The 12,869-nt window shown below is 39.8% G+C and overlaps 2 protein-coding genes across 4 annotated transcripts; both read right to left on the bottom strand.

Moving 5' to 3' along the window:
* Positions 1–3,083, bottom strand: LOC135552647 (ribonuclease T2-like). Of its 2 annotated transcripts, none has more exons than XM_064984381.1 (10): positions 3,004–3,083; positions 2,542–2,639; positions 2,284–2,341; positions 2,148–2,215; positions 1,910–1,967; positions 1,760–1,827; positions 1,267–1,380; positions 1,093–1,141; positions 612–689; positions 1–333 (listed from the first exon to the last, which is right to left on the bottom strand). In XM_064984381.1, exons 2-10 carry the CDS (start codon positions 2,625–2,627, stop codon positions 193–195), a joined length of 720 nt encoding a protein of 239 aa, XP_064840453.1. In that variant the 5' UTR covers positions 2,628–2,639; positions 3,004–3,083; the 3' UTR covers positions 1–192. The 2 variants fall into 2 exon arrangements, with proteins under 2 accessions (XP_064840453.1, XP_064840454.1); XM_064984382.1 differs by having other exon boundaries at positions 2,151–2,215.
* Positions 3,084–7,426: 4,343 nt separating this feature from the next.
* On the bottom strand, positions 7,427–12,265 carry LOC135552645 (calcineurin B homologous protein 2-like). 2 transcript variants are annotated; one of them, XM_064984374.1, is made up of 7 exons: positions 11,980–12,265; positions 11,284–11,356; positions 11,111–11,191; positions 10,699–10,823; positions 10,531–10,592; positions 10,010–10,132; positions 7,427–9,753 (listed from the first exon to the last, which is right to left on the bottom strand). In XM_064984374.1, exons 1-7 carry the CDS (start codon positions 12,044–12,046, stop codon positions 9,700–9,702), a joined length of 585 nt encoding a protein of 194 aa, XP_064840446.1. In that variant the 5' UTR covers positions 12,047–12,265; the 3' UTR covers positions 7,427–9,699. The 2 variants fall into 2 exon arrangements, with proteins under 2 accessions (XP_064840446.1, XP_064840447.1); XM_064984375.1 differs by lacking the exon at positions 11,284–11,356 and having other exon boundaries at positions 11,964–12,265.
* Positions 12,266–12,869: the final 604 nt, after the last annotated feature.

Below are 12,869 nucleotides of genomic sequence, written 5' to 3'. Positions count from 1 at the left end.
TGTTTTGCAGAAGAAAAATACTGAAAGAACATAGTGGCTGTATACTAAATGAGTGCCTTAATGTAATCTACCTCAAAGATATGAGCCCTGCAATTCAACAACTTGCTTATCGTTAGGTTAAGCCAGCAGGCATGGCAACCCAGTCTGTGGTGAGGGCAGACCTAACACTAGTCACAGGGCTGGTGTGGGCGGTCATGGTTCATAGGGAAGTAGAAGACGGGGGTGCCAGAGCTGGGTAGGTTGAGGTTCAGTTCCCTGGTCCTCTTCGTGAAGACATCCAAGGGTGAGGTTTTGAGACAGAGGGATCTTCACCTGGACCAACACTTCTCGCCCCTGAGGGAAGTGATGGGTTATTCCATTTACACAGCCACAAATAAACAATGTTTCTCTACAACCAATCTATTTGAAGCATCAACGCTATTGCCGAATTACACCAAAGGCAAACAGACAACACTCAAGTGGTGATAATGTATGGTTTGGTACAGTACTACAGTGATGCTTTAGCTTGTTCAGATTTGTTTGTGCTCATGCCTATTTCATTGCTGATCTTGTCAAGCCAAACAGTTTGGAATGATGGCACAGACAGACGCCTTCAGGCTAGGGATGCTTACCTTTTCATTTATACACTGAATCTGGACACCGGGGTCATCTCCAATGACTGGGGCCAGTGCATGTTTGACTTCATCGCTCTGAAAAGATGGCAGAACAATGCAGTAGTAAACATTCAGCTGGAATTCCTCAAGTTTCATCCTACTTCCTCATGAAAACGTTTTATTTTAAAAGGTAATTGCTTTTTTTGTCATAAATAGGAATCGTTTGCCATGTTCTCAGGGTTTCTCTTTTCTAATGTTTCAGATCTCAACCAAACAAGTTCACTTAAGTTGTTATATATTATAAGGCACCTACTGAAACCCATGCTGCAAAAATACAAGATTATTGAATTACAATGTTTATAGCCTTCATATCCTTATTTGGATGCAGTGTCTGTCTACATCCAAATAAGGGTACAGGAAAATCATAGTTTAATTTCTGTAAACCTTAATGCCAATAGCTGTATTTGAATCCTTCCCCAAGGTGATGGGTATTACCTACCTGATAAGACTGGTTACAGGAGGGCTTGATGCCTGCATCCTCTAAGGCTCTGAACAATGGGTGGAGAACAGGTAGCTCAGCCAGAATAAAAATGTAAGCTGTCAACACAGGTTTGACGATGTGGAATGGTGAAACAGGCAGGTTAGATGTGTGAATGTGATTAGTGGGGCTGACCGGTCAATATCGAAGCGCTCGCGTAGTTTCAGACATATTTGGAAGTAACGCAAAGGAGAGTTCATGCCCTCCACACAAGCAGCACAGGAACCATGTTTGATCCATTCATCTTTCCTGTTGGAGAAACACATGCACACTCAGTGGCACGCTCTATTATGTACCTGTAACACATAACCAACATTCTGTTAACCGGAATACAGTAGTAACTAATATTCTGTGGCGACCTCTGACTATTTCCATTCAATCTAACGGAGAAAATAATGCTAAATTGTATAACAGACGGTGGACAGGTAATATTAAAAGCTTAAGAATCACATTTGTAAGAAGACCTCAACTGGATTGGGGTCAATTCGAATTAAAGCCAGTCGATTTAGGAAGTAAACCAACATTCCAATTCAATCGTTTAAAAAGGGCATATATTTTTAACGACTTCTCCATGACCCGAAAGGAGAAGCTATTTAGGTGATAAATTGACCGACGTACTGCCTCTTACCAGAAGCGAAAACTGGAGTGGGTCTTGAGTAGGGATGGCCAACGTTGAGAGAGTTCAGGGTCCAGCTCCTGAAAGAAAGAGGGATCTCTGCTGAACACATGGATTCTCCATTGTCCATCGATGGTGACTGTAACCGGAGACGAGTTTTACCTTGAGGTCAGAGTGGAATATTGGCCAGCAGCGGCAACATGTATGAGCTTTCAAAGGCCTAGGTAAAAAAAAATATTTAAAAAATGCTGATATGAATTGGCATTCTCATTTAGTTTATTAAGATCAGTCAAAATGTTTTATTCTGATGGGGAATAACAAATCAGTTGATATATATCATTACTTTTAATGTACCAGTCACACATTTCCCCTTTAAGATTAAATAAATAAATAATAATACCACAGTCCATGGATGGTCCAGTTCTGGATGTTTGGAGGTATTCTGCATTGAGATGAATTCTTTAGACCCTGTGCAGTTAGATTGAGTTAGAATAACAGGAATGGGTGATGTGCTATGGAGAAGTGTTTAAACTCACCAAACAAAAGCTCCCAGGCCACTGCAGAGTCAACTTCAAACACTGCCATGTACAGAACCTGGGAGAAATGGAATGATTCTGTATCCTAATGCCCAAGACTATTTAATATTTCAACATAACAATATGTCACACTCAAGTATACTTGTCCAAAAAGATAATAGTCAAAAATCGACTTGCAATATAAAAGCAGTTTTAAATTGAAAAGTCTAGATTACACCATTGGATTGGAGTATTTACAATGCAAGATCCTTATCTTACTTTTCCGGCGGGCCTGCTGTCCAGTGGTCAGACTCCAGGGTGAGGGTAAGGACAGTGAGCAAGGCCACCATGAGCAGCCCTGACATATTTACTCTATTCTAGGAGTGAGTGACATAAAACATATGTTGGCTACAATTGTTTGTGGGAAAAAAGCCTGAAATATGTTGCTCTCGTGAACATGAAAGAAACCGCAAATGTGTCGATTCATAGGAACGCCATTGTAAATGACGAACAACTTGTGTTTGACGCCAGTTGAGCGTCAAAGAGGCATCGTACATTTCACATGGGCATGCCTTACTGTCGAGTCTACACTTTGCTACTTCTTATCTTCGTTATCACCTCTACAACTACAAACAAGGACAGCTAGAGATACATGTATGCCTATAAACATCACATTTAGAAAAACCCTATAGTACAACTATAACAACTATGAGACTTTAATACACCTGATATGAGACTTACCAGAGACAGTGATCATGTGCGACTGATCTATACTGACAGTTCTCTGCAAATGTGGGGAATAAAAGAAGCTAAACCAGCTGTTTGTCTGTTTTCATGATCACAGCTGGGGAGAGGTGAGACAACATACTCAGTTCCCCTTTCTGAGGACCTCAACCCAGAAAATTAAACCAAGACTGTCTGGCTTTGAGACTTTTAAATAATATTATTCACACAACTGGAAGATGTACAGTGTGCCCTGAAGGCAAGTGAATCAATTAGAATGATACAAATACAGGATTGATATCACCTACGCTGCCATTCAAAAGTTTGGGGTCACTTGTTGTCCTTGTTTTTGAAAGAAAAGCACATTTTTGTCCATTAAAATAACATCAAATTTATCAGAAATACAGTGTAGACATTTTTAACGTTGTAAATGACTATTGTAGCTGGAAACGGAGGAGGGATTAAGACATTAATAGAGTGGGGTCCACGTCCCGCGCCGGAGCCGCCACCATGGACAGACGCCCACCCGGACCCTCCCCTATTGTTTTGATGTGCGTCCGGGAGTCCGCACCTTAGGGGGGTTCTGTCACGCCCTGGTCGTAATATATTGTGTTTGTCTTCATTTATTTGGTCAGGGCAGGGTGTGACATGGGTTTATTGTGGTGTGTTTTGTCTTGGGGTTTTGTGGGGTGTTGGGTGTGGTGCTTAGTGGGGTTATCTAGCAAGGTCTGGCTGTCTGGAGTGGTTCTCAATCAGAGGCAGGTGTTTATCGTTGTCTCTGATTGGGAACCATATTTAGGCAGCCATATTCTTTGAGTATTTTGTGGGTGATTGTTCCTGTCTCTGTGTTTGTTGTCACCAGATAGGCTGTATAGGTTTTCACGGTCCTTTTTTTATTTTTTTTTATTGTTCGTGTTTTTTCATCGTCATTAAACATGTCTCAAAAATATCACGCTGCATTTTGGTCCGCTTCTCCTTCACCAGACGAGAACCGTTAGAGTTGAATGGTAGTGTAAGTATAAACTGTCAATGAGAAGCGTACATCTTCCATATCAAGAATTTCACTTAAATTCAAAATAAACATATTTATATTTAGCGTGTGAGGACAGAAATCAGTATGAACAACGGCAATCAAAGAAGTAATTTTAGACCTTGGGAGTGAAGGCTTGAGCACTTCCATAGTTTGGCTCCTATTCAGAATTGCAGCAGTACAGTATGTGACTGCACCCAGCAAGAGTACAAACTCCACCATGAATCACCTACTGGTAAAAAACGATTTTTCCTAATTGTCCTGTCATCTGAATCATATAAAGATTCATAATATTATTAGTAGAACTTTGGATCTTAATTGGAAAGGGAAGTACAGTTGGACTAACCTTTGTACCAACTTTTTTTAATGTGGAGAGTAGAATGCAAAATGAGTTGTGCAATCTGTCTTCCTGATTACCTGTTGCTAAGTATTAGATGGAGTAAATAATTCCAGTATGCGTGGGGGATAAATTAGACGGACCTTGGCCTCAATTAACCTGTTCCAGGCCTTGTCTTAGCTCCGGTGGTTGACTGATAGTGAGGCCAGTATATAAGGTGCTTTAGACAGTAAAACAAAATGGCTGGTCCCAGGAGATTCTGATGTCATTCTACAGAAATGTAAATCATTTAGATGATCTCTCTGTAAGGTCATATTGGACTCATATTTTCATTCAGATGAAATTTTTATTTAAAAACAACTTGGTCTTATTGTTCTTTTAAAATATCTAGTTTACAAGCTCCTACTGAGAGGTCATATCATTTTAATTATATCCCTCTCACTTCTAGGTGAGGTGGAAAAATGCGATGGTATATTAGTCTTGTCTATTTCTATTGATTCACATTTCCTCTATCGGTCCTTTATGATTTCTCTAAGCAAACTGTGCTGTGTCCACATCTAGCTTACACATATGTACAGGGTAGCCTAGTGGTTAGAGCATTGGGCTAGTAACCAGAAGGTTGCAAATTCAAATCCCCGAGCTGACATCATTGGCTGGCGACAATGTCAGTTCTCGCCCTGCTGGTTCAAGCACCCAGTTTGACCTTTGTTGATATTACACTGTGGTACAATTCTCTTCAAGGGAGAGAACCCAAGTCAACAGAAGTATACAAAATGGTCTTCAATGAAATGAGAAGGTTTTACCTGTGATAGTAAAAAGTAGTAAGAAAATGTTTACGTGATACAAAGACCAATAGATTAAAACCTTGAAAAGAGATGACTTTCTTTCAGAACACAAGTCCCCAGTGATGAAATAGTCCTGTTATAATGTATAAACACAATGGGTCAGACCAAGTGGTATGGGTTAGGGGGGTATGGTTTGACCTCTGTTTTCAACAGATTATCTATTTGACAATAATGTTTATATACCGCTATGCACTTGATAGGGTCATTTTATAGAACATCGATAAGTGGTCTGATTTCATATTTCATTAGGAGTGACAGATTATCTGTCAAAGGAAGTTGAATCCCTGCCTTGTTCACAGAGAAGGCTTTTGTTGGGTTTTGTTTTGTATTTTAGAGGACGTTGATTTAATCCAGCATATTTGAGGTGACAACACAGCTGTTTTTGAAACTAGCATCACCTTGGATGGAAAGCATGTCTAAGAAGCCAAAATGGTATATTCACTCAAAAAGTCTAAAACATACGGGAGAAGGTGATACTACACCAACAAGTATGTGTAATTCCCCCCTGCATGCTGTTAAAATGAAATACAAATGTGTAGTTCTATTTTTTTTGTGTATGCAAACCACTTGAACTTTATTTGGTACTCAAAACTTCAAAACCAGTTAGAGGTGGATATCTCCTCTCCTAACCAAGACTGTACACAATAGCAGATGTTGTCATGATGAAGACTGAGAGGGAAGTAAGAGTAACCCAACGTTTCCCATAGCTATTTCCTACTATAGGAAACAACAGGCTAGTATCACATCTCTTTAAAAGTGAAAGTAGAAAAACAGGTGTGGAACCCCAAAGGTAAACACCACACTAATATTCCCATCTAATCCGGATCATCCATTCTCTAAATAACTTCATATACCATTGTTATGTTATTATCAAAAGATTTAATCTGCTAGAAACACTATGAAAACAGCATCTATCCTCAGCCGCTCAGAAAGCATCCGACCCATTTGTTTTTGGACATTTGGAAATTAGGGATGCAGAGGAATGTTTTGTCATAAACCCTGCATTTTCAATCTAGTTTTCACATCATATGCAGACACAGGGTAACATGGTCAACATGTGACTGTGGGATCCTTTCAGAAGCTGCCCCGGCTGGCTACCAGAGCCTTCAGCACAACAACCAAACAGATGAAGAACAAGGTGCCAGATCGTCAGAACCTATTCCAGGGGAGCATGACATCATTAGGACACCTGGGTGAGAAACAATCCCAAACAAAGAAAACAAGAAGTATCTAATCAGCGAATTTAGATATTTATTGGCAATCAAATGGGCCAACAATGTCAACCAGATGTGATTTTAGCAACATTGACCTGATTTTGAACTACTGCATGTGTCGTGTTACGAAATTGAGGAATTGCCCGAGGTCCACTGTTGTTGATCAGCACCCAGAATCTTAGCACAGTATTGAACATAGAAAAAGAGCATTACCGGTTTTAAAGGGGCTTGAGGGAATAGTTGTTCCGTCATGGTTTGTAACGCAATTTCATTTGGTTTTATCATCACATATCCCAAAGTTGGCTTTACAATAAAGGCCCCAGTGATTCATGATCATGAATAGGTATTTGACCTCTAACTTTGGTTACAGGCGGACAACGGCTTGCCAGTCCACATCAAGGGAGGGACCACTGATGTCCTTCTCTACCGGCTAACCATTGGCTAGCGGCTTTACCGTCTAACCATCACCCTCAGCAGGTACCTGTTACATTCTTCCATCAACGCACTATGTACATTTGGAGTACTGTGCTGATGGGTTTTCTATGCTTCATCGTATATGTTGTAATCAGTGTGTCTTTGTGTTCTTTTTAGGCACTGGATATTCCTTATTCTGGATTCTACGTGCCTGTCAGCCCAAGGGCAAATGAGGAAGCCCTGTGAATGCATGTGTTTGTTTAAATCAATTTCACTTTATGAACTTCTTCTAATGTCATGGGACACTTTATGTACAGAATACAGAAATCTCTCTATTATGCCTTTGTTTCAAGGCAAGCCCTATTTTCCTTTATCAACCCATGTGTCATTTCACTTCAACCTCAATGATCTATTCCTGCCACCCTGTGTTCAATCAGAGAAATTAGAAGGAACATTTCACACGGAACAAACTTTGAAAAGAACCCCATGTTGCATGGCCGTGGATGGCAACAGGAGGTGTCACTATTTGAATCTGTAACATCAAAAAGTGAACTGATGCTAGAAATATGAAAATCAGTTGCAAAAAAGTACTCCAGCCAAATACCAATAGGGTTATTTAATTAAGATTCCATGTATGTGACAATGCTGAGATTTGAGAAATACATGTTGGCACACAATTCAAAAGTCATCCAGTCAGTCACAAGCAGACCTTTTCGTTACTCTGGGTCAAAATGTAGACATTTGTTTAGTTGGACTGTCTCTAAATAGAATCTATTGAAACAATTTGAGCCAAGCTTAAGTTTTTCATGGCCTTTTCTCCTCATAAGCAACTAAGTAAATGAATGCTACAATTTACAAAAATATTAATTTGTAGAAAAATTCTATCACTTTCGTACTCGTATGTTTAGTTCTCAAGTTCAGTGTAATTGGACACCGACTGCTACATCTAGAGACTTATTACAGTAAAGTCTTAGAACACCTACTCGCTCCAGGGTTTTTTGTTATTTTTACTATTTTCTACATTGTAGAATGATAGTGAAGACATCAAAACTATGAAATAACACATATGAAATCAAGTAGTAACCATAAAAGTGTTAAACAAATCAAAGCAGCCATCCTTTGCCTTGATGACAGCTTTGCACATGCTTGACATTCTCTCAACCAGCTTCATGAGGTAGTCACCTGAAATGCAATTTCAATTAAAAGTACATTTTTGGAATTTCTTTCCTTCTAAATGTGTTTGAGCCAATCAGTTGAGTTGTGACAAGATAGGGGGGGGGTATACAGAAGATAGCCCTATTTTGTAAAAGACCAAGTCCACATTATGGCAAGAACAGCTCAAATAAGCAAAGAGAAATGACAGTCCATCATTACTTTATGACATGAAGGTCAGTCAATACGGAACATTTCAAGAACTTTGAAAGTTTCTTCAAGTGCAGTTGCAAAAACCATCAAGCACTATGATGAAACTGGCTCTCATGAGGACCGCCACAGGAATGGAAGACCCAGAGTTACCAAATAAATGCTTCACAGACTTCAAGTAACAGACATATCTCAACATCAACTGTTCAGAGGAGACTGTGTGAATCAGGCCTTCATGGTCGAATTGCTGTAAAGAAACTAATACTAAAGGACACCAATAATAAGAAGAGACTTGCTTGGGCTAAGAAATACTTGCAATGGACAGACTGGTGGAAATTTGTCCTTTGGTCTGGAGTCCAAATTGGAGAATTTTGGTTCAAACTGCCATGTCTTTGTGTGATGTGTGGGTGAATGGATGATCTCTGCATGTGTATTTCCCACCGTAAAGCATGGAGGAGGAGGTGTTATGGCGTAGGGGTGCTTTGCTGGTGACACTGTCAGTGATTTATTTAGAATTCAAGGCATACTTAACCATTATGGCTGCCACAGCATTCTGCAGCGATATGCCATCCCATCTGGTTTGGGCTTAGTGGGACTATCATTTATTTTTCACCAGGACAATGACCCAACACACCTCAAGGCTGTGTAAGGGCTATTTTACCAAGAAGGAGAGTGATGGAGTGCTGCATCATATGATCTGGCCTCCACAATCCCCCGACCTCAACCTAATTGAGATTGTTTGGGATGAGTCGGACCGCATGTTGAAGGAAAAGCAGCCAACAAGTGCTCAGCATATATGGGAACTCCTTCAAGAATGTTGGAAAAGCATTCCAGGTGAAGCTGGTTGAGAGAATGCCAAGAGTGTGCAAAGCTGTCATCAAGGCAAATGGTGGCTATTTGAAGAATTTCAAATAAAATATATTTTGATTTGTTTAACATGTTTTTTTGTTTAATTCCATATGTGTTATTTCATAGTTGTGATGTATCCACTATTATTCTACAATGTAGAAAATAGTAATAATAAAGAAAAACCCTTGAATGAGTAGATGTTCTAAAACGTTTGATCGGTAGTGTACTTCAAAAAATAGTGTACTTCAAAAAATGAATTTCAAGTATCTGTTTCCCTTCATAAAAGCTTATTGTCAAAACTAACATGTTTTTTTTTTGCTTCTACAATTGTAAGGCGACTTTGTGTCCTAAATAAGTCCCATGTATAATTATTGTTATTAAATTTTATTGTATTATATAAAAGCAGTTACTATGTAGTTATACAGTAGGCCTCTAGTACAGTTAGACTTTGGAGCATGATGCCCAAATTCCAGTTTGCTGTAAACATCATATTAGGTTACAGCATATTATTCAGTCATTTAAGGTATTTAGTATTAATCATCCAGTTAAAGGAACCAGTAATATTTCCCTGCAGAAGCCTTGTTTTTACCATGGAGGGATGAGTAGACACAAAGTGGGCAACATCTCCATGAACAGTCAGTTGACCCAGTGCAACCACTCTAGCTAGCGCAGGAAGCGAATGCTCATCTTGTGGTCGATGTTCACCTTCTCCAGGGACTGTGAGGAGAAGGAACAGCCAAAGTTAGACTGAATGGAATGGTGGAATTGCTATATTGCTATAAGCAAATGCAGCCACTGAATATGAGAGAGGATGGGCAAAATACTGTCAACGTACAATGTACAGTATGCTGTTTGAGCAATGGCCGACATCATTTTTTATGGGCATGAACTTTGTATGTCTTAGTATTCTGGGTGCCCTGTGCTGCAATGCACCATGTTGATAAGTCCGTCTTAGAGCTCTACCCAGTGGTACCTTGCGGAACTCCTCAAAGGAGATGGCATCGTCCTTGTCCAGGTCAGCCTCCTGAATGGTGCGGTCGGCGATGCTCTCCAGCTGCTCTTCCGTCACCTGCATCTCCAGCATGGACCGCAGCACCTGTCAATCACCCTCAGATGTCAATCACATCCCAAACCCATGGAGGATGGCTTCATTCTATTGTATAGGGCCCTCAAAATTTAAATCCAGACTATGAAACCAGTTCAACTGCTTCTTTTTCATTCTTCCCCTCTAATCAGTGCCTGATTTAGACCTGGGACAAAAGGTGGGTTCAATACATTTTCAGGTAGAACAGAAAACCAGCAGACTTCGGACCTCATAGTGTAAGATTTGAATACCTCTGGTATAGGGTGTAGGCATTTCAGCCATAAATTGTAGGGACATACAATACCTGGTTTACAACAGAGAAACCATTTACATCACTAACTATTAGTGGTATATTGTGTTGCTCACCATACAGAGTATTATTGTCAGTAAAGCTAACAGTTATTACGGACCTGTAGAAGCTCAGCTCTGGAGATTTTTCCATCTTTATCTTGGTCATATAGTTGGAAGGCAACTGAAAGGAAGGAGAAAACCAGGGGGGTCTGATTGAGTTGAATTTGAATGCTAAAATATATTTTGTGAGTCAACCACAACAACAACAAAAATGCCAGAGGACTCACACTTGAGTTTACTGGTCCTACTGTTGACAGGTTCAGGCATACTGGGATCTTTGGGACGTTTTTTGTCCGCAGGTCGGAAGTGGGCCAGGATCCTCACAAAGGAGTGGAAGTCCACTGTTTCCTGTCTGAGAGTGAGATTATGTTAAGACCAAAATCTGCTTGCATTCCAAACAAGCATTCCAAACATGGATATATATATATAAATGTTTATTGTTGCACAGAATTGACTGTAGTTAAATCAATATTTAGTCTTGTTGATTGTGCACTCTGTTTTTTTTTAAAGGAGACCTACAAAAAGCCTGGACTTTTATATTACAGTGAAAATGGACATTAACCTTCACATTACCATGTCATTGGTGAGGTAATCAAGTCAGCAATTTTACTCAAACCTGTAAGAAATGTTGTTCTATACCCTGGAGAGAAGAAAGCCCCAATGATCCGATCCCCGATGGGGTTCATCGCCAACCTATTAATGGCTCCAAAGTCCTGTGGGCTTCATTCAGACATGATTATCATTATTATGACATGCACTGTTTTAGTCAACACTGGTCAACTCCATAAAGCTGACATGGTCCCACCACGTACCGGAGATGACCTGTCTTTTCCTTGTCCAATGCTTCGAAACGGTCATAAAGTCGAACAATGTGTGCAGGGGTGACTATGAAAACAGGAGAACCATCGATTCATGCTATTAGTATTAGTATTGAGCAGGACAGCGGCACACCAAATCATTGAATCAATATATGCAACAAGGCCAGTTCATTGCTCTGGATTGCATTCAAGCAAACACACCATGAATTATTCAAGCATTTGTGTTTGTGTAGCATTTGCGTAGCCTAAACGCCAAGTTATTAATTTACCTACAACTTCTCAAAGCCACATGCATGTGTCAATATAAGTCTCTGTTCAAAGCTTAGATATTCAATACTGTATTTTGTTGGGTAAGACACATGCGTATTTTGGTCAGACAAAGTTGTGCGCGCAATTTGCGCACCTGTCAAACATAACTCTTATGGTTGCGAAAGCTATTAATAATTTGGACACATTTCAAAATAACTGCGCTCTAAAACATTTTGGGAAAAAATGCAATAGAAGGAATTGAAAAACTGGGCTCCATATAGCTGTCACAAAAACATTCATAATGAAATCCCGTTATACGCCCACTCTCGAAGATGTGTCCTCGAATTTGGCATAAACACTGACGTTATTGTACAATCATGACAATCTAAATACAGATTTTCTAATAGCTTAAACTACAGTCCTACCCGTCCGAGAACTTACAACCCGTTTCTTGCATTAATTCTTCGACGTTTGGAATTTTTGACAGGGTGGAGTTTGTCGAGCCCATTTCTACAGAAAATAAAACAATAACATCTGCTTCACTCGACACGCAAATATCACGTCCCAGAACTTCTGATTTTCCTGTTAACTTCCCAATGCCTGTAATTTAGAATTTATACACGACTGTAGCTATGAAATAAACGTTTGTATCCTCGACTAGAGCAAGGGTATATTGAACGTCAATTCAGTCAGTTCACCGCTAATGATAGGCATCATATCTATCCAATCGCTGTTAAACCTAGGCGACCAAATGACCAATGGGGTCGTGATTTATATGTTTTCAAGAACACTAATTCAACCCGATCTGTTCTTACAACAGATCTCCAAGATTGAGATCGAATTTTATCAACAGCGTGGATTTACTATCCAGAATAGATAGCATTATATATAGCAAAGTGGATCTTTGATTAATATATTTGCTTTATGGCTTTATTATCACTAATAGCCTACTGCCAACACTAATCCATTACATAATGAAATCTTTAGCCTAATGATTACAATAGGCTACTAGCCTGTATGCTCCTGAGTAGCTTGACAATCACTATACTGTCCAACACAATGTTACACGCAAATCAAACATGCTTTGTAGACGTTGTTACAGTGGTCATTTGACACTAGATGGCACCATCCCTTTCAGATATCAAGGAACCATGGGCTGCTACAGCATAGCAGGACAGTGTGCATTGTGAGTAGTCTTGTTTTAGTATGGGACAGCTCTGAGAGGTTATCAGCTATCAGTTGGTAAGCTGGTTTGTGTGTCATGAGTCAATGAGCTGGTCTGCATAATCGGCATGCTGCTTTTCCCAAACCATTCTTAGATAATAGTTCAT

Source organism: Oncorhynchus masou, chromosome 13, assembly GCF_036934945.1.
Source record: "Oncorhynchus masou masou isolate Uvic2021 chromosome 13, UVic_Omas_1.1, whole genome shotgun sequence".
NCBI lineage: Eukaryota > Metazoa > Chordata > Actinopteri > Salmoniformes > Salmonidae > Oncorhynchus > Oncorhynchus masou.
Note: the sequence above shows the minus strand (reverse complement) of the source record. Positions and strands in the feature narration are given on the sequence as shown.

Excerpts from the sequence above, each read along its gene's own strand:
- LOC135552645 (XM_064984374.1), bottom strand. The coding sequence starts at position 12,046 with ATGGGCTCGACAAACTCCACCCTGTCAAAAATTCCAAACGTCGAAGAA. Across the intron at positions 11,192-11,283 it reads GAAAAGACAGGTCATCTCCG|CCCACAGGACTTTGGAGCCA; the intron begins GTACGTGGTGGG and ends GTCTGAATGAAG. Across the intron at positions 10,133-10,530 it reads CCAGAGCTGAGCTTCTACAG|GTGCTGCGGTCCATGCTGGA; the intron begins GTCCGTAATAAC and ends GGTGATTGACAG.
- LOC135552647 (XM_064984381.1), bottom strand. The coding sequence starts at position 2,627 with ATGTCAGGGCTGCTCATGGTGGCCTTGCTCACTGTCCTTACCCTCACC. Across the intron at positions 1,381-1,759 it reads CACTCCAGTTTTCGCTTCTG|GAAAGATGAATGGATCAAAC; the intron begins GTAAGAGGCAGT and ends TTTCTCCAACAG. Across the intron at positions 334-611 it reads TTCAGTGTATAAATGAAAAG|GGGCGAGAAGTGTTGGTCCA; the intron begins GTAAGCATCCCT and ends CACTTCCCTCAG.